Here is a 25,720-nt window from a genome sequence, read left to right on the forward strand (position 1 = left end):
TTTTGACTGAAAATTTTTGTGAGTTTGTTGTTGTAATGGCGGAAGCGGCACTCAAAGATAGTGCGTTGAAGAAGCCTAGTTCGAGACAGGTCTCGGCTGATGCGACTCCTTCTAGGAAATCTTCGCGTAAGTCTAGTAAGAGCTCTGGACTTGACGCGTCTTTGACTTCTGATTCGTCTTCCGCTAAGTCACCGGTTTTGGCTGACAAGCATGTTAGCCCTCCTCTGTCTAAAGTTGCCTTAGATAAAGTTAATGTTTCTGGCTTGGCCTCCGGTGTTTCGGATTCCACACCTTGCCCAGGTTTAGCTAATGCGGAGGTAGCTTCTCTGTTGTTGACACTTAGTGCGCAAGTTTCGACATTAGCGTCGGAGCTTTCCTCTACTAGGGAGGAACTTCGTTCCCTCCCGTCCGGTGTTTCGGATGTTTGTTCTCTTGCCAGGATCGGGTCGTCTCCTTTGACTGCCTCCTCTACTTCCGCCCGGCCGTCTGCTACTGTGACTCAGGCAGATGTTCATGCTCCGCAGGATGGTGGCTCACGCTGGGTGTCTTTGCTGAACGTGCCCGCACTTGACAAAGGTATGTTGACACCGCGAGTAGCTGGGTTCTCTGGCGAAAGCGGTGTGCGTGGTCAGGAGCGAGTAGCGGGCCAACGAAAGTTGCACCGCGAAAGCTCAGATACCGCGGCTGGCCCCTCCTGCTGTGACAGGGGGTCGGTTGCGGGTCTGGGCCCTGATCAGCGAAAGGGTAAGGCTCTCGGTCCGCAACTCATAGAGAGTGCCGGCGAGGTGCTGAGTCCTCTTCCGCCCAGGGGGCAGGAAGTTGTCGGTGACGATCCTTGGTCGGAACACGGTGTGTCCGAGGGTCGGTTTCCGGACTGCTTTCAAGAGCAGGACGGGGATACTGACGAGGGTGCTCCTTCCGTTCCGGGGGACACCCAACTGAACTTGCCCTTCAAGCTCCCAGCCATGGTGGCACTGGCAGCGGAAGCGGCGTTTAAGTTCTTCCCGGAAGGGGTGGTGGAAAGTAAGATGAATCTTGCCCCACCCCTTTCGGCACTGGACGATTTCCGGGGTGCGAGGGAGCAGAAGCCTCACTTCCGCTTTCGGGAATCGCCGACTATTGCTGTTGAGATGGCATCTACCCTGAAGGGTAAACGGCATGCTCCGGTCCCTCTGCTAGCTCAGCATGGTGAGGTTCCGGAGGAAGTGTTGCCTTGGGTTGTGAAAGAGGGGGATCGTCCTGCTTCCTCTTCGCACAGCTTTAGGTTGAATCCGTTTCCGGTCAACTTGATCGAATCCTTTGCTTTGCCATCTTGTGCACTTCCGGTTTCACCGGAACTGGCCAGTCTAAGAGAGGATGCTTACAGGAAGGACAAGCCTGTCCCTTGCACTGAAAGTTCTCTGTTGGCCATAGAGGAGACCGGTAGGTCTCTTCTAGAGTTGTCCTCTGTCTCTGAGTCGTTACAGAGGTCGCTCTCTCGATCTATTGCGTCCTCGCTCGATCCTTTTGAGTTTCGGTTCGACGCTTCTCCTGCTGTGGCTACTACTCTCCTGTCTACTTTGGCTAAAGTGACGAGAGAGCAGATGGCTTTGTCGGCAAGGCTTTACACCCATGCGGTGTTGTCTAGGAGGTCAGCCTTTTTGGCGGGTTCTAAGATCTCGGACAAGGCTACCATAGAGGGTCTGAAGGTCTCGCCTTTTTCGGAGGGTGCTCTGCTGGGTCAATCTTCTCTTGACGCTCTCCGGAAAGAGACCCAGGATGCGAGAGACATTGCGATTGCGCGCATCGCGCAGCACGGGTTCCAGAAGCCGCAGAGCAAGTCCAGCACGCAGACTCAGGCTGCCAGCAAGCCTCAGGCTTCCTCTTCTGGGGGTGGCAAGGCGCATAAACAGTCCTTTGCCTCTAGGGGTAGGGGCCGTGGAGCGCCCTATCAGAAGAGGGGGCAGTCTTTTGGAGGCTCTAGGGGGTCGGGGCGCAAGCCTCACCCCCAATGAAACTTCCCCGAACAGCACGTCCCGGTAGCCCCCGCGCTTGTTGTAGCGGGCGGCCCGTCCAGGGCCCTCACTTCCTGGCTACAATTAGTGGACAGCAAGTGGGTTACTGGGATCGTGCGTTCGGGGTTCCGGCTGCTCTGGTCAGAGGAGAAGGCTCCTCTGGTCAGGATAATCCCGCCCTGCAGGGCGCCAAAGGATCTAGAAGCACGAGATGCTGTTCAAAAGGAAGTGACTGCTCTGTTGCTCAAGGGAGCAATAGAGGAGGTCTTAGATCTGCGGTCTCCGGGGTATTACGGGCGGCTGTTCGTAGTACCAAAAGCCTCGGGGGCTTGGAGGCCGGTCTTGGATCTTTCCTCTCTGAACAAGTTCTTACGAACAATACGGTTCACCATGGAGACGGCTACCTCTGTTCGGGAGGCGTTGCGTCCGGGGGACTGGGCGACGTCTGTAGACTTAACAGACGCGTACTTCCACATCCTCATTCACGTTTCGGACAGGAAGTGGCTACGCTTCCCCTGGGGGGACAAAGTGTATCAGTTCAGAGCTCTGCCGTTTGGCCTGTCGCTAGCCCCTTGGGTGTTCACGATGGTTGTGCGGCAGCTGTGCGCTCTTGTAAGGAAGGACGGGGTCCGGTTAAGAGCCTATCTGGACGACTGGTTAATCCTGCACCAGCAAAAGGATCTCTGCGATCTGCATACTCAGACGGTTCTGAGTCAAGCTTCGCAGCTGGGATTCTCGATCAATCGCACAAAATCGGAACTGGTTCCATCCCAAAGTTTTGTGTATCTGGGCATGGAGTTCGATACGCGGGCCTGGTCAGTTCGCCCGTCTCAGAGACGAGTGGACAAACTCCAGGCACTGATACGCTCTCTCGGCGGAGAGAATCAGGCCAGTGCTCGGGTTCTTACGTCGGTGCTGGGGCAAATGGAGTCTATGGCAACTCTTATCCCGCTGGGCAGAGTGAACAAACGGCCGTTTCAGGTCGCTCTGCAGTCAAGGTGGGACCAGTCAGTCCAGGATTGGAACGTTCAGATCCCTCTTGGGGTGTGGTTTCTGGAGACCACTCGCGCGTGGCTGCTCCCGGTGCTCTTTCAGGGAGTTCCCATTGTGTGCCCTCAGCCAGAGAAGGAGCTCTTTACGGATGCTTCTCTGTCAGGGTGGGGGGCTCATCTAGACGGGCAGATGGTGTCGGGGGTGTGGGACTCAACACTAAGCTCCCTTCACATCAATCTGCTGGAGTTGGAGGCAGTCTCTCTGGCTCTGCGGGCGTTCAGGCCCTTGCTGGAGGGCAGACATGTCAGGATTCACACAGACAACACGACGGTGGCGTCGTATGTGAACAAGCAGGGGGGGACACGGTCTCCCAGTCTGTCAGACAAAGCCTGCCTCATTCTGACGTGGTGCAACTCTCATGGCATCCTTCTTTCAGCTGTTTACCTGAAGGGAAGTCTGAACGTCCTGGCGGACAGTTTGAGCAGGGGGGACAAGGTGGTTCACTCGGAGTGGACCCTCTCACACCAATCCCTGGATCGTCTCTGGTTGCAGATAGACAAGCCGGTGATCGATCTTTTCGCAACGAGGTTTTCAGCAAGGCTCCCTCTCTTTGTCTCCCCCTTCCCAGATCCTCTGGCCTGGAAGGTGAATGCCTTGGAAATCAGTTGGGCAAACCTGACAGCGTATGCGTTCCCTCCGTTTTGCCTCCTCGGAAAGGTCCTCAGAAAAGTAGACTTAGAGAAGCCAGCGCTGGTTCTGGTCGCTCCGTTTTGGCCAAGCCAGCACTGGTTTCCCGACCTACTGCGTCTAGCAGTTCGGCCTCCGATCCCTCTCGCCGTGAAAAAGGGGGACCTCGTGCAGCCTCGGTCAGGCATCCCCCACGAAAATCCGCGGCTCTTGAGCCTTCACGCCTGGATTCTATCCGAAGCGCTCTGCTTAAGGCGGGGGCCTCTGCGTCTACTGTAAAGTTCGTCCGCCACGCCCATAGAGAGTCTACAGCTTCGGTATACTCTTCGCACTGGGCAGCTTGGGCTAGGTGGTGCGCGCTTAACGGGGTTAATCCCCTTGCACCAAGGTCCATGCAGGTAGCCAACCACCTTGCGTGGTTGGCAGAGCAGGGAGGTTCTCCCTCTTCCCTTAGAGTAAGGAGGTCGGCGATATCCTCAACTCTTTTACAGTTGGGGCGTAAGATCTCACTTGGCGGGGTGATCTCTAGTGTTCTGAAGGGCGCTTCCCTTACAGCCGCTCGGGTTAAATCGCACCTCCCTGCCTGGGATTTATTTTTGGTTTTACGTTTCTTAGCCTCGGGGGAGTTTGAGCCCATCCGTTCGGCTACTTTGCTTAATTTGACTCGCAAGGCCGTGTTTTTAACTTTGCTTGCTACTTCAAGGAGAGGTAGCGAAATTCATGCTTTGTCCGGTCTAGGGAAAGACATTTCCTTTGAAAAGGATGGTTCGTTGTCTCTCAAATTTATTCCCGGCTTCCTCGCTAAGAATCAGAAGCCCGGTCATGTTTCGCCTGTTTTGCATATCTTGCCGTTAAGCACGGTTTTAGCTCCTGGAGATCCAGATCTAGCTAATTGTCCCGTCCGGTCGCTCAGCCTCTACCTGTCACGAACTCGGCATATTCGCTCAGAAACCCAAAAGCTGCTCTTTATTTCCTTAAACACAGCTAGGGATAAGGATATTGCGAAGGTCACGTTGACCAAGTGGGTATCTACACTGATCAAGCAGGCTTATGCCTGGTGGGAGGCTCAGTCAGGAGAGTCTAGGGCTGTCTTGCCTCTCACCTCTGCAAGAACTCATGAGTCAAGAGCCTGGGCGGCCTCTTTGGCCGTCCTCAAGTCTGGTCGTCTGGCTGAAGTGCTAGAATCAGCATACTGGAGATCAGAGGATGTTTTTATAAACTTTTACCTCAGGGACGTCGCTTCACTGAGGCAGGATGGCAGCTCTGCGCTACCAGCGATGGTAGCCGCGGGGCAAGTCCTGCGTGGTTGAATTTTGGTAAGTACCCACCACCTATAGTAGCAATCTGCTATATGTGAGTTGGGTATAGTGTATGTAATTTAATACAAAATTTTATAAGTAAATTTTAATTTAATTAATATACTTACCCAACTCACATCGTTTAATCCCTCCCGCCTCCCCGCTGTGGTGGTATTTGGGACTAAAAAAGGGAGTGAGTTGGGCTTCGATGGAATGATACAAATGGCGGCGTATGCGCACGCATACGGAAGTCGGACCGGTAGTTGGTCTGGCCTTATGGGATTGGTCACTCTCTTTTTTAGAGTGGTCTCCCTTGTTACCAAGGGGACGCGTACAGCGTAACCAGCACTGAACTAGAGTTAATTGCTATATGTGAGTTGGGTAAGTATATTAATTAAATTAAAATTTACTTATAAAATTTTGTATATAAGTCCGGGGAGTGTCTGGTAACAGTGTGAGGGTCACCTTAGTCACAGGCTTGTAACTCAAACATTTTTCGCTCTTTTCTAAAACGGTTTTCACCACTGGATAGAGCATAAAAAACTCGTTAGGAAAATGTAAAAATATGAAAATCATGCAAAGGTGACATGCGACTCATTCCGTGGTGGAGGGTCACATATATAACATGACAGTACTGTAGTCAATAACCTGAAAAAAGAGATCCTCTGGTCCCACTAACAGTCTTCGTGCTGTTTCAGATTCTACATTCAGCTTCCCACAGAAAAAGGCCACGAGTTTCATGACGACATGGGGCAAGGCGTGGAAAAGAAGAAGGCCACCACTGTCACCTATGAAGCGTCAGAAATCATCACGGCAGCAGTGTGTTTGAATGAGGCGGAGCCCGAGGGGGTAAGACTGCATCCCAAAATTGTCAACAAAATTCGCGACCTGGTGGCCAGCGGAGAAACCAGAATATATGCCATTCGAAGGCACCTCAGGTGAGGCATGTGTTGTGCTACTGGGGTTTTGACTCCCCTGAGTAATCAGGAGAGTCTTAGGAATGAGCAGTGTTAAGCCGTCCGTGGACATAATTGATGTTGAGGTTGTGTTTTTGTGTGTGTGTTTTCGGGGACAGTTATTTCTGGTCAATGATAAGTTCATAAGGGAAAATGTGTTTCTGCTTTTCAAGTCTACCAAAGACCCGGAGTCCTAGGTGTTTTGATTGCGTAAGATGATGTACATTTGACGACATAGCACCAGGCCTCAAAAGCATGACAAAGAATAAATTACAGTATAACCTGTCAAATAGGACACCCTTGGGACCATGAGTGAAAAGTGTCCTTATTCTGCAGGTGTCCTTATTTTACAGGTTCAAGCAAATGTGGTTGCAAAAAGGAAAGTGCTATATTGAATGTACATGTTTAAGAGTAAAAAAATAACAAGTAAAAACAGTGAAATACATTATTTTATTACCAGTAACAGATCCAGTCCACAGAGAAGGACTTTTAAAAAGAACACTTTATCACATGTTGTTAACACAGGCAGAACAAGAATATATAAATTATTTAAAGTAACAATAATTGGTCCTTCAATCCCCAACCCGGCGGGTCCCCAGGTGGCGGATAGGGGGTGTCCCTTAGATATAAGGGATTGCAGCGATATAAGTCGGGCTTGCCCGGACGAATAAGCTGTCCTGGACCAACTGGCGGTGTTCCTATCAGAGCGGGGTGGTTAACAGGTGGCACTGTTGACTAGTAAATACCCTATGTGCTCATACGGGTTCATCACGCGGATAAGAGGCGCGTTAAAACCCCTGCTACCTGTGCTCCCAGGTAAGGTCCCTGACCAGGAGCTAAGGGTGGGGTAACCCCGACAGAAACCTCTAGTGCTGAAGTCGGCGGTACTGAGCGAGACAGCGCACTTTAACGGATCACAGTACCACGCACACCATCGCCATGAATACATTGGTCCTTCAGACAACTTATCACAACAGCTTTAACACAGGTCTATGCTGACTTTTGAAATCTGCGTCCTTCCACAGCCCAGCTCTTGCGCGATCGATTGGCATGATTGTCCGCTCTGCAGCTTTTTCACCACAGACACTCGTTGCTCTAAAGTGAGAGCGTTTCGTTCCTTCCGCAACCTAGAAGCTATCGTGATTCATTCAAACTTCGGCAAAACGCGACTGAATCGGCTGTGCAAGTGTGTGAGAATCTTCGATGTTGTTTACAAATGTACCGACTTCCGTCGAATACTTTCGATGCATTTCATTGGCTATGAGGTTGCTGACCAATCGCTAATAAGCTTGTTTCAGTTTCAGCTCAAAGCCGACCAATCGAGATTAAGCTTCTTTTACCTCTCAAATCAAGCTTGCGAGAGAGAGAAGACAGACAATCGCAGTGATGTTTGGAAGTTAAACGAACATCCTTTGTCCGTATTGAGCAGTTACACAATTTAGTAGAGACCTAAAATAAGCGTCCGCGTCCGTAATTCCGAGGTGTCCGCTAAGTACAGTGATTTTAATGAAGGAAACGATCCGTGCCAATAAAGACTGTCCGTATTGTGCGAGTGGCCGGTCCAGTGACCGCATTCTACAGGGTTTACTGTACAACTCTTTTTTACACTCACTTTTGAAATGAAATCCCTGATGTCAGAAGCCAAACAAAGTTGAAAAAGCCGTCTTTATGTAAATGATGGCTGCAATTAAAAATTCTGTCACTTCTGCATGTCTTCTGAGGAAGGGAAACATTTTTTTGAGGAGGAAGTTTGTCTCGGTGACTTCAACATTTTTCAGCAGTAGAAATGAATCGTAATGTCACCACCAGGCTGGGCATGTATCGGTATTGTATATTATTAATAGATAGCAGAAGGTGTCCTTTATTTGGAGGTGTCCTGTGTTAGGAGGGGCCTCACATCACAGTTACCACTGCAACACATTCCCCTTATTGCGTGCAGGTCGTTTGTGCTGCGAGAGCTGTTTGCGGGGTCAGACAAGATTCCTGAGCGTCACGACCTGACCCTGTTTCCCACGGTGAATGACCTCAAGAATCACCTTCACCAGGCCATCAAGGACATCGAAAATGGTTCCCTTGGGGTCACCGCCACCACGGTGAGACATCTGCATTAGGCCAAGCAAACAATAAGTTGTGGTTATTGTAATATGACCAGAAAAAAGTCAAGTTTGTAGGTTAGGCAACACTTTTTTCTTTCTCCAGATCTTGCAAGAATGTTTCTTTTCGAAAGTTTCTCGAATGTTCAGGTGTTCAACTAGTCCGAAGGGTCTTTTCTTTCTCATATTTCGCTGTATTTGTTTGTTATGGTTTAAAAAAAATTAGTATAAAATGTAATGTTTTTTTCTGTTTTGTTTAGCGTAAGATAGGGCCCAGGATTTTGTCTATGTCTGACTGGAGGGTTTTAGCATTATTACAGTCATATTCGTTGTGTAGTTGTATGATTTCATTCCTAGGAAGAGTGACCTAATGGTAGTGGTGTCTACACTTGTAAGTCTAACCATTGATGACAAACTTGAATTCATTGAATAACCTAGGCACTCGCTGTGGCGTGAAAGATTCACAGCCTGTACCATTTACTTACATTACACCAAGATACTGAGACCAAGGCTAGGGCGGATGGTGACGAGAGAGGTAAAGGGAAGGGGAATGTTTACGGTGCCGTGTCCCGAGCTGTGAGCAGTACCCGCCAAGCTCAGGCACCGTCGCGGCTGATAAGCCTCAGTTGTATACCGAACGTACTGCCCCCTTATTCAAGGAAACTGCACTATGCTGTTCTGGACATCTGTCCTCGCCGACAAAGCAGACTGTTACGAAGAGGTGTCAGGGACACCGACCCTAGTGGCTAAGGCAAAGCCAAATGCTCATCTCAAAACTAAAGAGTTACCCAGCGTTCAGATTTGTGTGTCCTGGAGGAGATAAGTGCAAAAAAACAACAGCACACACTTTTGTTAATTTGTAATTGCCTGTAACAGTTGTATGAGCAGGAAATAGCTCAGTCGGTAGCGGCGCTGGCTTCAAAACCAGTTGTCGCTAATGGCGTGGGTTCGATCCCCAAGTTCGGTGAGGGATTTATTTCCCAGTGTCAACTTTGTGCAGACTTTCCTCAGTGGCCGAGCACCCCCGTGTGCACACATGCCCACGATAAAGAACCCAAGTTCACAGCGACAGTCTCAGGGCTTGGAAACAATGAATACACTCATGCCCGCGATAAAGAACCCAAGTTCACAGCGACAGTCTCAGGGCTTGGAAACAATGAATACACACATGCCCGCGATAAAGAACCCAAGTTCACAGCGACAGTCTCAGGGCTTGGAAACAATGATTACACTCATGCCCGCGATAAAGAACCCAAGTTCACAGCGACAGTCTCAGGGCTTGGAAACAATGAATACACACATGCCCGCGATAAAGAACCCAAGTTCACAGCGACAGTCTCAGGGTTTGGAAACATGCATGAATACACACATGCCCGCGATAAAGAACCCAAGTTCACAGCGACAGTCTCAGGGCTTGGAAACAATGAATACACTCATGCCCGCGATAAAGAACCCAAGTTCACAGCGACAGTCTCAGGGTTTGGAAACATGAATACACACATGCCCGCGATAAAGAACCCAAGTTCACAGCGACAGTCTCAGGGTTTGGAAACATGCATGAATACACACATATCCGCGATAAAGAACCCAAGTTCACAGCGACAGTCTCAGGGCTTGGAAACATGAATACACACATGCCCGCGATAAAGAACCCAAATTCACAGCAACAGTCTCAGGGCTTGGAAACATGCATGAATACACACATGCCCGCGATAAAGAACCCGAGTTCACAGCAACAGTCTCAGGGCTTGGAAACATGCATGAATACACACATGCCCGCGATAAAGAACCCGAGTTCACAGCGACAGTCTCAGGGCTTGGAAACATGAATACACACATGCCCGCGATAAAGAACCCAAGTTCACAGCGACAGTCTCAGGGCTTGGAAACATGCATGAATACACACATATCCGCGATAAAGAACCCAAGTTCACAGCGACAGTCTCAGGGCTTGGAAACAGTGAATACACACATGCCCGCGATAAAGAACCCAAATTCACAGCGACAGTCTCAGGGCTTGGAAACATGCATGAATACACACATGCCCGCGATAAAGAACCCAAGTTCACAGCGACAGTCTCAGGGCTTGGATACAGTGAATACACACATGTAGGAAAATATAAACAATGGGTAGCGCCGTACTGTATGGCAGCTCGCTTTCCCCAGTGAGAAAGCTGCCTGAATTTCTATGAGGGTGACCTGACAAGACTATATATATGAAATCTTATTATCTCATTATCCTATGTCTAATTGCTCACGTTACCTTTGCTTGCAGGTGAACGTGGAGCTCTTGCAGGGGGAAGGGGGAGAGAACGTGGAAGAGCTGGATGAAGGGGATCAGGAGAGGTTGTCTGCCTTGCTGGAAAGGGGCATGAATCCTAGCCTGGCCATGCCAGAAACTGTCACCGTCACGCTCACACAAAACCCTGATGCAGGTAAGACTGGTTGGAATACTGTCACCGTCACGCTCACACAAAACCCTGATGCAGGTAAGACTGGTTGGAATACCGTCGCTTTCATAGTGTTGCTGTATTTTGCGTTTGGTTTTGCAATATTTCTAATTGATGGGTTTTTTCAGACATTTCGATGACTCAGTGATAAGAGTGTTATTTTCCAATCAGCAGAACTTGACATAGAATTCCTGTTTCAGATGGGCACCATATCATATCGCGCATATTGATATTTTTCATTGAGAAGAACTTAACTTAGTTTTCCTCTGTTTCAGACGGACACCATATCATATCGCGCATAGAGACGCACTTATCAGACGGCACGACACAGGTCAGCACGACCCTCACGCCAGAGACGGCACAACTTCTCTCAAAGCTCCACCCCGCCATCTTCCCTGCCGATAGTCTCATGCAGGTAGGTACACTGGAACCTGTCTTCCCCGAGAGTGGTGTATGGCTGCCCAAATGGCAGAGTAAAAACGGTCATACACGTAAAAACCCACAAGAAACAGGAGTTAAGTTGAAGAAGAAGGAGAGGAACCCACCTATGAGGACCATCCAAGGGACCCACCAACAGTGGTTGTTACAGACAGGTGCATGTCGCTATGGAAAGGTGAATGAGCGCTTCTGGGGTGATAACGCGAGACAACTCCTGTGATCTTACCGCGAGGTGGCGCCAGTTACCAGCCGAAAGAAAGAAGAGGCATAACCTCACCAGAACCGACCATTGTCTGTTTACCGTATAAAATGCACGACTTACACACGAACTGTTACCAAACCGATATGCTATTTGGGACCAATGCAAGTTGTTTTTCCTTTCTCGTGTGATCTTGCCGCGAGGTGGCGCCAGTTACCAGCCGAAAGAAAGAGAGGGCATAACCTCACCAGAACCGCCCATTACATAGGAGAAAAACTCGTCTTGGATCCTTGGCAGTGGTCATTGTTGGCAGGTGGTTACTTTGGAGAGGTGGTCGCAAGGGCATGTTCCACTGTAATATAGGGCTTTGGTAGGTTATGGCATCCTGAACTCAGGTCAAAATGAGTTCGGCTCATTCTCTCCCTGACAGGATGCCTTCAGTTTCCTTGTCCTTGTCTGGCAAGGAAACAGATTTTTTTTTTACATATTTAGAGCTATTTGTAATGTATTATTGATATAAGCAGATTCGCGATCGTCGATAATGATTTTTCATGGTGTTGTTTAATTTTTAGATTACAAAGGAATTGATTTGTAAGACAGTTTCAAGGGAGCTATTTTTTCGCGGCTGTATTTACTGTACAAACAACTCTAAATATGGCAAAAGTGTCACGTGATAATCAACCGTTTGGTTTCGGCGTTCGCTGAAGCAGACAATTTTTTCTGTAGTGATGCAACCATATATTACGGTCTCCTTTCGGCAGCAGTCCCAAAATTTCAACTTGTTTTGACCTTTTGACCTTGAGTCTTTATCATAACTGTGAAGAACAGAACGGAGATCACTGTCGAAGTCAGCCAATTTGCAATCATTTTCGTCTCGCGAACACTGATCTCAAATTTAGATCAGTGCTCGCGAAAAACATATGGGAGATAACTCTGTATTCCTAGTTTTGATAGATTCTTTCTTTATTTGGTGTTTAACGTCGTTTTCAACCACGAAGGTTATATCGCGACGAGGGAAAGGGGGGAGATGGGATAGGGGAAAGGGGGGAGATGGGATAGAGCCACTTGTTAAGTGTGTTTTTTTGATAGATTCGCGTAGGACTGTCGCGTCCGGTCAGGGAGAGAATGAGCCGAACACATTTTGACCTGAGTTCAGGATGAGGTTATGGGTCAAAATCTCAAGTTAGATCTCATGGATTATTTTTGTTTTACATCTGTTCAGCTGAATTCAAAAGAATGTGGGTGCAGTGAATGTTGTTTACACTGAATCAGAGCTGTGATGGTAGTAATTAAGTTTTGATTTGGGACTTGTGTGAATGCATCATGGTTTTCTTCAAAGACACATCATGAACTTTCCTTTCTAATATTGAATCTCTTCAAGGCGGGCGGGAGCCTATAGGTAATACGACGTCAGCCCTCTGGTGGTGTACGGGTGGAGATATTTCCCATCTCCCAGGTCAGCTTGTTTACAGACCTGCTAGCACCTTATCCTCCTTCGTGTGAACACAACAGCACAAAACCAAGCATGTACAAAAAAGATACTGTAATCCTTGTCAGAATTCAGAGGGTTATAGAAACACGAAAACACTTGTTTTACTACACAGAAGTTCTGAGCTGTTTGCGAGGATTGAGCTGTGTTAGTTTATACAAATACTGATGCTATTTTGTCCTTATGTCAGCTGGGAAGCTCACCGTCCAGTGACGACCTGGCCGGGACAGCATCAGACCTGGACTCAGGGGTGGGCGCCCACGCTTCAGCAGACAGCAGCGACAGTGCAGCAGCCATCGTCATGGCAACAGGGGAGGGGCTGGAGGACGCATCATCAGAGGTGTTGCACGTCGTCAGTCCTGACCAGTTACTGCAGGTGTCAACTGGGGAGGAGCAGGCTGTCGTACCTGTGCAGGTGTGTGAGATACATGGCATGTCGTTATACTCGGGTGGTGTGCACTGAAGGAACCAAGCGCTGGGTCGGGTAGGCTGAAATCTCAAGGAAATCTTGATTTCAACAAATCTGACCCACTGCTTGGATCCCATCCAGTGTTGCATTTTCTTGTACACACCTTTCTTGGGGTGTTTTCCCCTATGGGAGGGGAGCTAACCACTGCTGTGAACAAACAGAAATGTATGGTTAAGAAGTTAAGGGCCTTTGCTTTCACCCCCTTGTTTTTTGTGTGTGTGTTTTTTGTGTGTGTGTTTTTTGTGTGTGTGTTTTTTTGTGTGCGTGTGTACCTTGTATACAAGGAGTTCGTGTAATCAATACTATGACAAGGGAAACAAACGGTGGATTATTGCCTCTTGATTTAGCAGCCGTATGATTGCCTCCCCTGGAAATAATGTTCTAGTTTTTGTTCTAATTTTCATACTTTGTATTATGATTTTTTTTATTGATAAAAAAAAAAAAAATTCTACCAGCAGAGAAGGTGTTAAAAAAGAAAATGAAATGCAGAAGGGTGTTAAGGTGTGACATGACTGTCTCTGTGTCCAGATGGCCGTGGCGGGTGAGGACAGTGTGATGGTGTCCGCCGTCATGGACGATGACGCAGAGAAGGCAGGGGAGAGTGTGCTGGTCAGTGACACCGACATGATCACCATATCCATGACAGGTCGGTCACTGTGTGTATGTTTGTGTGTGTGTGTGTGTGTGTGTTTGTGTGTGAGATTCAGAGAAGCCTGGGGAAAGTGTGTTAGTTTGTGTCACCGACATGATCACCGATATTTTGCTTGTTTGTGTTGGAGCTTATCTTGTCCCAGGGAGAGGAGAGTGACACAGTGTGCAAGAGTTGTGCTTCAGGTACATTGTGTTACTTAGTCCTCTCCTTTCCCTCTCTGGCACACACAGACGGAGGCACAGGCACACACACACACACACACACACACACACACACACATACACACGCACACACACACACACACGCACAGGCACAGGCACAGGCACACATACACACACACACACAGACGGAGGCACAGGCACACACACACACACACACACACACACACAGACGGAGGCGCACACACACACACACACAGACGGAGGCACAGGCACACACACACACACACACACAAACACACACACATACACAACACACACAGACACACAGACGCAGGCACACATACACACACACACACAGACGGAGGCACACACATACACACACACACAGACATACACACACACACAGACGGAGGCACACACACACACATACATACACACACACAGACGGAGGCACACACACACATACACACAGACGGAGGCACACACACACACACACACACACACACAGACGGAGACACACACACATACACACACACACACAGACTCACACATAGACACACACACACACACACACACACACACACACACACACACACACACACACACACACACACACACACACACACACACACATACAGATCTATTTGATTATTGCATTGGGTAGATTAATTGGTGCCAGTTGAAGTCAACCTTTCGGGCGGGGATATAGCTCAGTCGGTAGCGCGCTGGATTTGTATCCAGTTGGCCGCTGTCAGCGTGAGTTCGTCCCCACGTTCGGCGAGAGATTTATTTCTCAGAGTCAACTTTGTGTGCAGACTCTCCTCGGTGTCCGAACACCCCCGTGTGTACACGCAAGCACAAGACCAAGTGCGCACGAAAAAGATCCTGTAATCCATGTCAGAGTTCGGTGGGTTATAGAAACACAAAAATACCCAGCATGCTTTCCCCGAAAGCGGCGTATGGCTGCCTAAATGGCGGGGTAAAAACGGTCATACACGTAAAAGTCCACTCGTGCAAAAAACACGTAGTGTACGTGGGAGTTTCAGCCCACGAACGCAGAAGAAGAAGAAGAAGAAGAAGAAGTCAACCTTTCAAATTGCTATTGGAGTGGAGGTTTCTTGTCTTGTGCTCTTAATGACTTGGACATTTAAAGTCGCTAGTTGTCACCATTTGTTTCAATAGTTGCTCTTAATGACTTGGACATTTAAAGTCGCTAGTTGTCACCATTTGTTTCAATAGTTGCTCTTAATGACTTGGACATTTAAAGTCGCTAGTTGTCACCATTTGTTTCAATAGTTGCTCTTAATGACTTGGACATTTAAAGTCGCTAGTTGTCACCATTTGTTTCAATAGTTGCTCTTGATGACTTGGACATTTAAAGTCGCTAGTTGTCACCATTTGTTTCAATAGTTGCTCTTCATGACTTGGACATTTAAAGTCGCTAGTTGTCACCATTTGTTTCAATAGTTGCTCTTGATGACTTGGACATTTAAAGTCGCTAGTTGTCACCATTTGTTTCAATAGTTGCTCTTGATGACTTGGACATTTAAAGTCGCTAGTTGTCACCATTTGTTTCAATAGTTGCTCTTGATGACTTGGACATTTAAAGTCGCTAGTTGTCACCATTTGTTTCAATAGTTGCTCTTGATGACTTGGACATTTAAAGTCGCTAGCTGTCACCATTTGTTTCAATAGTTGCTCTTAATGACTTGGACATTTAAAGTCGCTAGTTGTCACCATTTGTTTCAATAGTTGCTCTTAATGACTTGGACATTTAAAGTCGCTAGTTGTCACCATTTGTTTCAATAGTTGCTCTTAATGACTTGGACATTTAAAGTCGCTAGTTGTCACCATTTGTTTCAATAGTTGCTCTTGATGACTTGGACATTTAAAGTCGCTAGTTGTCACCATTTGTTTCAATAGTTGCACTGAAGAATCTGACAAAATAACTGATCATGTTGCAAACATTTGGAACGTAGTTAGCAGTATATCTGTTTAATGTGACACAAACATTTGGAACGTAGTTAGCAGTATATCTGTTTAATGTGACACAAACAGAATACATGTTACAGGTAGAGCGAATCATGTAGTTAGCAGTATATCTGTTTAATGTGACAGAAACAGAATACATGTTACAGGTAGAGCGAATCATGTAGTTAGCAGTATATCTGTTTAATGTGACACAAACAGAATACATGTTACAGGTAGAGCGAATCATGTAATTAGCAGTATATCTGTTTAATGTGACACAAACATTCGGAACGTAATTAGCAGTATATCTGTTTAATGTGACACAAACATTCGGAACGTAGTTAGCAGTATATCTGTTTAATGTGACACAAACATTTGGAACGTAGTTAGCAGTATATCTGTTTAATGTGACACAAACAGAATACATGTTACAGGTAGAGCGAATCATGTAGTTAGCAGTATATCTGTTTAATGTGACACAAACAGAATACATGTTACAGGTAGAGCGAATCATGTAATTAGCAGTATATCTGTTTAATTTGACACAAACAGAATACATGTTACAGGTAGAGCGAATCATGTAGTTAGCAGTATATCTGTTTAATGTGACACAAACAGAATACATGTTACAGGTAGAGCGAATCATGTACTTAGCAGTATATCTGTTTAATGTGACACAAACAGAATACATGTTACAGGTAGAGCGAATCATGTAGTTAGCAGTATATCTGTTTAATGTGACACAAACAGAATACATGCTACAGGTAGAGCGAATCATGTAGTTAGCAGTATATCTGTTTAATGTGACACAAACAGAATACATGTTACAGGTAGAGCGAATCATGTAGTTAGCAGTATATCTGTTTAATGTGACACAAACATTCGGAACGTAATTAGCAGTATATCTGTTTAATGTGACACAAACATTCGGAACGTAATTAGCAGTATATCTGTTTAATGTGACACAAACAGAATACATGTTACAGGTAGAGCGAATCATGTAGTTAGCAGTATATCTGTTTAATGTGACACAAACATGTGGAACGTAGTTAGCAGTATATCTGTTTAATGTGACACAAACATTTGGAACGTAGTTAGCAGTATATCTGTTTAATGTGACACAAACAGAATACATGTTACAGGTAGAGCGAATCATGTAGTTAGCAGTATATCTGTTTAATGTGACACAAACAGAATACATGTTACAGGTAGAGCGAATCATGTAGTTAGCAGTATATCTGTTTAATGTGACAGAAACAGAATACATGTTACAGGTAGAGCGAATCATGCAATTGACTTTTACCTTCAATTTTATTTTAATTTTTTTGTTTGGTTGCCTGTGTGCAGATGACAACCAGTTAGTGTTGGCAGCCCCGGTGCCAGAGACATTTGACGCACAGTGATATTCCCCTGTGTTGTGAACAGTGACTCGGTCTCAACAAAAATCAACCAAAGAAAAGTCTTCTTGCATGTTGTGAACATTTGGCAGAGAAGCTACTTGTGTTGTGAACACTTGGCAGAGAAGCTGATTGTGTTGTGAATACTCCGCAAATAAGCTCCTTGAGTTGTGAACAGTGTCGCATTCTCAACAGAAATCAAACAAAGCACAGTCTTCTTCTTTCATGCTGTGAACACTTGGCAGATAAGCTACTTGTGTTGTGAACACTTGGCAGATAAGCTACTTGTGTTGTGAACACTTGGCAGATAAGCTACTTGTGTTGTGAACACTTGGCAGATAAGCTACTTGTGTTGTGAACACTTGGCAGATATGCTACTTGCGTTAGGAATTCCCAGTCGTCAACAGAGAAATGTTGCTGCCATAATGATGTTCCTGTCTGTGATTCTCCATGACTTCACTGTCATTTATGCCAGTGGAAGTTTTGTCAACTTGTTCAAAGCTGACCAACTGAATTGGATGTTATCTCAGCCCACACCCAGTCTATGGCGCTAGACATGGCCACAGGGGGGCAGAACTCCGTGAACATCTTTCAGGCAGCTGCCAAGACCCATCTGGTGAAAATGTGGACTCTGTCCGTGCCAACAGACTACAAATCTCCCCAATCTCTCTGCATGACCAACAAATCTGAATGGAGAAAAAACCCTTCATCGTGTGATGGTTAAGAAGTGTCAAGGGAATTTGAGTTCAGTGTCACTTTTTTAATTTTGTGTCCCAGATGTATAACACTAACAGCGCTGAAAATCCAACAAATGGTGTACTCGCCTTTGGCTAGTGATTCTGAAACGTTACTAGCCAGAGAGCAAACTTTACTAGCCAAACGCCCCCCGCGGGTTAGGGGGAAGAATTTACCCGATGCTCCCCAGCATGTCGTAAGAGGCGACTAACGGATTCTGTTTCTCCTTTTACCCTTGTTAAGTGTTTCTTGTATAGAATATAGTCAATGTTTGTAAAGATTTTAGTCAAGCAGTATAAGAAATGTGAAGTCCTTTGTACTGGAAACTTGCATTCTCCCAGTAAGGTAATATATTGTACTACGTTGCAAGCCCCTGGAGCAATTTTTTGATTAGTGCTTTTGTGAAAAAGAAACAATTAACAAGTGGCTCTATCCCCCCCCCCCCCCCCCCCCCCCCCCCCTTTTTCCCCGTCGCGATATAACCTTCGTGGTTGAAAACGACGTTAAACACCAAATAAAGAAAGAAATACAAGCCAAACCAACAATAATGTTTCAGCAAATTTACTCACATTTGGCGAGTAGATGAACATCTCTACTCGCCAGTCACATGTTTCTACTCGCCATGGCGAGTAAAATACTCGCCGCTTTCAGGCCGGTATAGTTCAGCTATTTATTATCTCTGTTTGTCTTGGTTCCTAATCTGTTGATCCTTCCAGGGCAAGTTAAAATGGAATGTCGGCGCATGAGGACACATGTTCGGTTTGGATGTTTACCCCCAAACTACAGTTTTTGAGGAAGTTTTAAGCAGCTGATATTCAGCTAAATGTATTGCAAAATCTTAACCGTTATATAAATCTTCCAATAGTGATACCAAAGAAGTAATTTGTCAGTACTACTCTGTGGGTAAAGATGCTGTTCAAATAAACTGAGTCAAGAACTTGAAAAGTTGTTCCTTTATAAAGATGCATTCACACATTTAATTTTCTGGAACTCGCACAATTTTCTGTTGTTGGTTGCTTCGGTAACTGTTTAAATAGTATTCTGAATGAGTTGGGCAGCTAGTATACATTTGGTGTTTGTACATAAAGATACATAAATTAAAGTTGTTTTTATGTTGGTATGCTATTTCCATAAATGATAAAGAGAAACAGTTACCACAGCAATTGGAAAAGACGTACATATATACCGTATTTGACGGACTACAAGCCGCGACTTTTTTTCAACAAAAATCGCATTGCGGCTTATAAAAAGATGTGGCTAAAACATTACCTAAACTTGAATAGCATTCACCTAATGGAAGTCGCCGCGGATTTTCATTTTGCTCGATTAGCGATTACCGGTACTTTATTAGCTCTCTACTCAAGACTCGGCACTTTTCTCTTTCTTTCGCGAATCTTCGTTTGTCAACAAGTCGTCGTGACAAGATAGCATACAGAGAAACACTGGATGTATCAGGATCTCGCGCGGGATTTCGCTTTTTGACTCACATGCGAAGCAAAAGTGAGTCTATGTACTCACCCGAGTCGTCCGTCCGTCCGTCCGGACGTCCGGACGTCCGTCCGTCCGTCCGTCCGTCCGTCCGTCCGTCCGGAAAACTTTAACGTTGGATATTTCTTGGACACTATTCAGTCTATCAGTACCAAATTTGGCAAGATGGTGTATGATGACAAGGCCCCAAAAAACATACATAGCATCTTGACCTTGCTTCAAGGTCAAGGTCGCAGGGGCCATAAATGTTGCCTAAAAAACAGCTATTTTTCACATTTTTCCCATTTTCTCTGAAGTTTTTGAGATTCAATACCTCACCTATATATGATATATAGGGCAAAGTAAGCCCCATCTTTTGACACCAGTTTGGTTTACCTTGCTTCAAGGTCAAGGTCACAGGAGCTCTTCAAAGTTGGATTGTATACATATTTTGAAGTGACCTTGACCCTGAACTATGGAAGATAACTGTTTCAAACTTAAAAATTATGTGGGGCACATGTTATGCTTTCATCATGAGACACATTTGGTCACATATGATCAAGGTCAAGGTCACTTTGACCCTTATGAAATGTGACCAAAATAAGGTAGTGAACCACTAAAAGTGACCATATCTCATGGTAGAAAGAGCCAATAAGCACCATTGTACTTCCTATGTCTTGAATTAACAGCTTTGTGTTGCATGACCTTGGATGACCTTGACCTTGGGTCAAGGTCACATGTATTTTGGTAGGAAAAATGTGTAAAGCATGTGAGTCGTATGGGCTTTGCCCTTCTTGTTTGTGTCTCGCGATAGTTAGAGGAGCGAGAGCCGCCATGTTGTGTTTTCGTCTGCTCGAAAGGTGCGCAAAAGTCGTAAATCATCCCCAAAAAGCTTATTCCGGGCGGGACTACGTGTGTGTTGGTTAGAAATTGTGTGTGTGTGTGATATTTTTCTTCAAACTTTTTCACTTTTCTTCTTTGTTTCACTTGTTTATTCTTTGTTTCACTTGTTTATTCTCGGAGCCGATTTCGCCAAATACCGTACTTTCGTTTGCCTGATTGTGCGTCTTGTAATCCGTCAAATACGGTACTCTTTTCAGGGTACTCTGACTAATTCAAATTTTCCCTTGAAACATTCAGTGTGAAGTATCCCTCCCCTGAACGTAGTTTGATAATTCCACTGTTGTTAAACTGCATGTCATTGATATGCAGACCACTGCCAGATTAAATTGATCGAATTACCTTTAAAGTGTCTGTTTGTGAGTGTATGCATTTATGAGTGTGTGAGACCATGAAAGAACATGTGATGGCATAAAATGAGGTGAAAATAAAACACAACTGTAAAGTTTAACTTGCGTGTTAGTACTTTGTTTTCTATTCTATTTTATCATTCTATTATGAATCAGCTTCGAGCATTGTATGGTTGGTGGATGACTGACAGTGACAAAATCTCTCCCTCTCTCCCTCTGTCTCTGTTTTCATGTTCTGTTTTGTATTCATGTTAGCTAGCAAGGACAGATTGTAAGACTAGGCAACGCCTAAAATCTCCATCCTTCTGTAATAAAGTTTAATCAATCAATCACACACTCTCACTCTCTCTCACTCTCTCGCCCCCGACTAGATTTGTACAAGTCTAGTCTTGCATTTTCAGGGTCATCAGTGTGGAATTCACTTCCAACAGCATTAAAATATATTCCATCAGTCAAAGCCTTTAAAAAGCAAATACACAGACATTTGTTTCAAATCTGATTCCAAGTGGAGCATTCCACCGTTATCGTAACCTAGTGGCGATTCAAAATGGGTTTACTCCGATGTATTAAACCGTCCTAATGTTATCATACATACCGGTTATCTTATAGCAGTCTCTTTTCAGGGTTACTGTTTCTGTTGTTACTGTTGTGTTGGTATATCCTTTGTTGTAGTTCTTTTCTTCCTTTTGCTATGTTGTCGGTATTTTTTGTAAAATACAAATGACTTACTGTTTGTTATTTTGCTTGCTAGCCGTTGTTGTTTCATTTGGACCATATGTTTCTAGTGCTCGGGATTTTTTTTAATTTTTAATTTTTTTTTTTAATTTTTAATTTTTTTTTTACATTATTTTTTTTTATTTTTTTATATTTTTTATTGTTATTATCGTTATGACATCATCATCCTTACCATTATTTCTATTTTCATATTTCTATTGCTGTTATTGTATTTAATAGTATCAAATACTATAACTTTTTCTTTGCCTTTAAATGCCATTTATTATCATATGTACGATTTTTTTTTGCCGTCAACCTCTTTTGCTCTTATAATGTTTTCATGTCTGTTTTGTATTCATGTTAGTTAGCAAGGACAGATTGTAAGACTAGGCAACGCCTAAAATCTCCATCCTTCTGTAATAAAGTTTAATCAATCAATCAATCAATCTCTCTCTCTCTCTCTCTCTCTCTCTCTCTCTCTCTCTCTCACTCTCTCTCTCTCTCTCTCTTTCTCTCTCTCTCTCTCTCTCACACACACAGGCACGCACACTAAAACACACAACAGTGATATGTTTTTTTAAGCATACACGCTATCCCTTCCCCTTTGTACATGTAGTCAATTGTGACTATATGAGCCAAAGTCAAAAGGTGCTGTCTGACAGCTTCGAAAATCAAAGTACATCCAAAGTAAAATGACTGGTGTTTTGAGTTGCTTAACACATTCAGTATATAGTTTCTAAAGGAGAAAAGGGAAAATCTTTCACAACGGCTGTGTTATTTGGCCGTTAAGTTGAGGCTTGACGAGTGTCTCTTGTGGCATGTAAGGACATAAACCTGATTTTTTTCCATTTTTTTCTAGAACTTTCATTTCTACTGAGCTCGCATATGAGTATTGGGGTGTAGATTAAACATAATCAAGTTAAAAGCGCATAAAAGAAAGAAATTACAAATTTTGTGGAAAAAAATGAAATTTGATAAAAAAGTGTCTAGTGTGACATTGTGACGACAAAGCTTAAATTAGCCAGAAATGGTACCAAACTTCAAAATATAGTGGTTATTTTCATTGTTTTTCCTTTTCACCGACAGTTTTTGTTCAAAACTGGTTCTTTTGTGTATCTAGTTGAACAACAACATTTTTTGGAAGCTTTTTTAAAGTTTGAGTTTTTGTGACGCAAAGAGTCACGCTAGACACGCAATTTTCAAACTTTAATAATTTCTTTAAAAAGCGGACAAATGGGACGAAAAACACACAGAACTATGTATTGGGGTTCATGCAATCATTTGGTTTAAATCCAACTGCCCAGAAAAAAGCTTATTAGCATTTTTTCTAAAACTATCGAGAGTACAGTACTCAAACACCTTGTCAAAATACGTCCCTAAAAAGCACTAATTTGCGTAATTAATGAGGAGCAGAATTTTAACTGTTTATAGTTAGTCTTTGGTTTTTCTCTGCGATCATCTTTATTCATTAATCTCTCAGAAAAACCAAAAGTTCCATCTGAGTGTACATTCAGTAAATAGTTACAGAACTTATAAAATACCTAGCGTACCCACAGCACCTTTTGACATTGGCTCATATACAAAACGGCAGAAGATAGTACACACTTTTGGATTTTGTTTCACAAGCAAAATATCAAACGCAATGGATTCTTACTTTGACTACAGTTGATGCCGAGGCCATTTTACTGTAGAAGCAGTTGTTAGGCCCTATGTTGTGCGTGGGGGTGACCGATTCATGACTGACCTGCAGTGATCGTATATATGTGGTCATGTAATTCCGCGGCGATTGAATCTCATCGCATAGTGCACATCCCATCACCGGGATGCTTTTTTTCTAAAAATTCCTCCGACGACGGGTTACGGCTGCCAAAGTGGTGGCGTGATTGAAAACGGTGGTACATAATCTTCCCATTCGGATTCATGACAGAGTGACCTTCTCTGAACCAAGCTGCTGTGCGAGTGGTCAGCAACAGTACTCTCAACAAAAACATATCATATACATGTACAGTCGAACCAGTTTATAACAAAACCCCAAGGGACCGACTAAAAGTGGTCGTTAGGCCAAAACAAAAAAATAGTCTGTTTACGGTAACCTGACCGACCCTATTTTTTTCGCGCGACCCTAGACTTTTTTTTGGCATTTGGGAGAAGAAAAAAAAATCTTGGTTTTTTTGCAAAATAACGTAAAAATATGGTTTTTTTGGGGAAAAAAAAAAAATAAAAAAAATCCCGACCTACCGACCCTATTTTTTGGGCCTATGTTACCGTAAACAGACCTATTTTTTTTGTGGCCTTACAGACGGAGTGGACTGATAACGTATATTGAGACAAAAAAACAAAATCGTCGGGGATCTTTTGGGGTGGTCGTAAATGGCGGGTGATCGTAACCGAGAGGTGGTCGTCAGGACAGGTTAGAATGTTTATGTTAATTAGCATATAGGTAGGAGCCATGTTAATTGACATAGATGTACCTGGTAGCCATGTTAATTGACACAGATGTACCTGGTAGCCATGTTAATTGACACAGATGTACCTGGTAGCCATGTTAATTGACATAGATGTACCTGGTAGCCATGTTAATTGACACAGATGTACCTGGTAGCCATGTTAATTGACACGGATGTACCTGGTAGCCATGTTAATTGACACGGATGTACCTGGTAGCCATGTTAATTGACACAGATGTACCTGGTAGCCATGTTAATTGACACGGATGTACCTGGTAGCCATGTTAATTGACATAGATGTACCTGGTAGCCATGTTAATTGACACAGAGGTAGCCATGTTAATTGACACAGATGTACCTGGTAGCCATGTTAATTGACACAGATGTACCTGGTAGCCATGTTAATTGACATAGATGTACCTGGTAGCCATGTTAATTGACACAGATGTACCTGGTAGCCATGTTAATTGACACAGATGTACCTGGTAGCCATGTTAATTGACACAGATGTACCTGGTAGCCATGTTAATTGACACAGATGTACCTGGTAGCCATGTTAATTGACACAGATGTACCTGGTAGCCATGTTAATTGACACAGATGTACCTGGTAGCCATGTTAATTGACACAGATGTACCTGGTAGCCATGTTAATTGACATAGATGTACCTGGTAGCCATGTTAATTGACACAGATGTACCTGGTAGCCATGTTAATTGACACAGATGTACCTGGTAGCCATGTTAATTGACACAGATGTACCTGGTAGCCATGTTAATTGACATAGATGTACCTGGTAGCCATGTTAATTGACACAGATGTACCTGGTAGCCATGTTAATTGACACAGATGTACCTGGTAGCCATGTTAATTGACACAGATGTACCTGGTAGCCATGTTAATTGACATAGATGTACCTGGTAGCCATGTTAATTGACATAGATGTACCTGGTAGCCATGTTAATTGACACAGATGTACCTGGTAGCCATGTTAATTGACACAGATGTACCTGGTAGCCATGTTAATTGACATAGATGTACCTGGTAGCCATGTTAATTGACACAGATGTACCTGGTAGCCATGTTAATTGACACAGATGTACCTGGTAGCCATGTTAATTGACACAGATGTACCTGGTAGCCATGTTAATTGACACAGATGTACCTGGTAGCCATGTTAATTGACATAGATGTACCTGGTAGCCATGTTAATTGACATAGATGTACCTGGTAGCCATGTTAATTGACACAGATGTACCTGGTAGCCATGTTAATTGACACAGATGTACCTGGTAGCCATGTTAATTGACATAGATGTACCTGGTAGCCATGTTAATTGACACAGATGTACCTGGTAGCCATGTTAATTGACACAGATGTACCTGGTAGCCATGTTAATTGACACAGATGTACCTGGTAGCCATGTTAATTGACACAGATGTACCTGGTAGCCATGTTAATTGACACAGATGTACCTGGTAGCCATGTTAATTGACACAGATGTACCTGGTAGCCATGTTAATTGACACAGATGTACCTGGTAGCCATTGAAATTGACACAGATGTACCTGGTAGCCATTGAAATTGACATAGATGTACCTGGTAGCCATGTTAATTGACACAGATGTACCTGGTAGCCATTGAAATTGACACAGATGTACCTGGTAGCCATTGAAATTGACATAGATGTACCTGGTAGCCATGTTAATTGACACAGATGTACCTGGTAGCCATGTTAATTGACACAGATGTACCTGGTAGCCATGTTAATTGACACAGATGTACCTGGTAGCCATTGAAATTGACATAGATGTACCTGGTAGCCATGTTAATTGACACAGATGTACCTGGTAGCCATGTT

General features: G+C 44.5%; 1 protein-coding gene across 1 annotated transcript in view; it reads left to right on the plus strand.

The window, feature by feature from the left end:
• LOC138963123 (calcium-responsive transcription factor-like) overlaps window positions 1-20,800 on the plus strand; it is a 33,652-nt gene extending 12,852 nt beyond the window's left edge. The window contains exons 8-14 of the mRNA XM_070335146.1: window positions 5,671-5,910; window positions 7,868-8,021; window positions 10,297-10,456; window positions 10,747-10,886; window positions 12,788-13,012; window positions 13,595-13,712; window positions 17,198-20,800. Of these exons, the coding sequence (XP_070191247.1) occupies window positions 5,671-5,910; window positions 7,868-8,021; window positions 10,297-10,456; window positions 10,747-10,886; window positions 12,788-13,012; window positions 13,595-13,712; window positions 17,198-17,253 (1,093 nt within the window). The 3' untranslated portion in view covers window positions 17,254-20,800. The remainder of the gene's footprint in view (window positions 1-5,670; window positions 5,911-7,867; window positions 8,022-10,296; window positions 10,457-10,746; window positions 10,887-12,787; window positions 13,013-13,594; window positions 13,713-17,197) is intronic.
• The last annotated feature ends 4,920 nt before the right edge of the window (window positions 20,801-25,720 follow it).

This window comes from Littorina saxatilis, linkage group LG3, assembly GCF_037325665.1.
Source record: "Littorina saxatilis isolate snail1 linkage group LG3, US_GU_Lsax_2.0, whole genome shotgun sequence".
NCBI classification, from domain to species: domain Eukaryota; kingdom Metazoa; phylum Mollusca; class Gastropoda; order Littorinimorpha; family Littorinidae; genus Littorina; species Littorina saxatilis.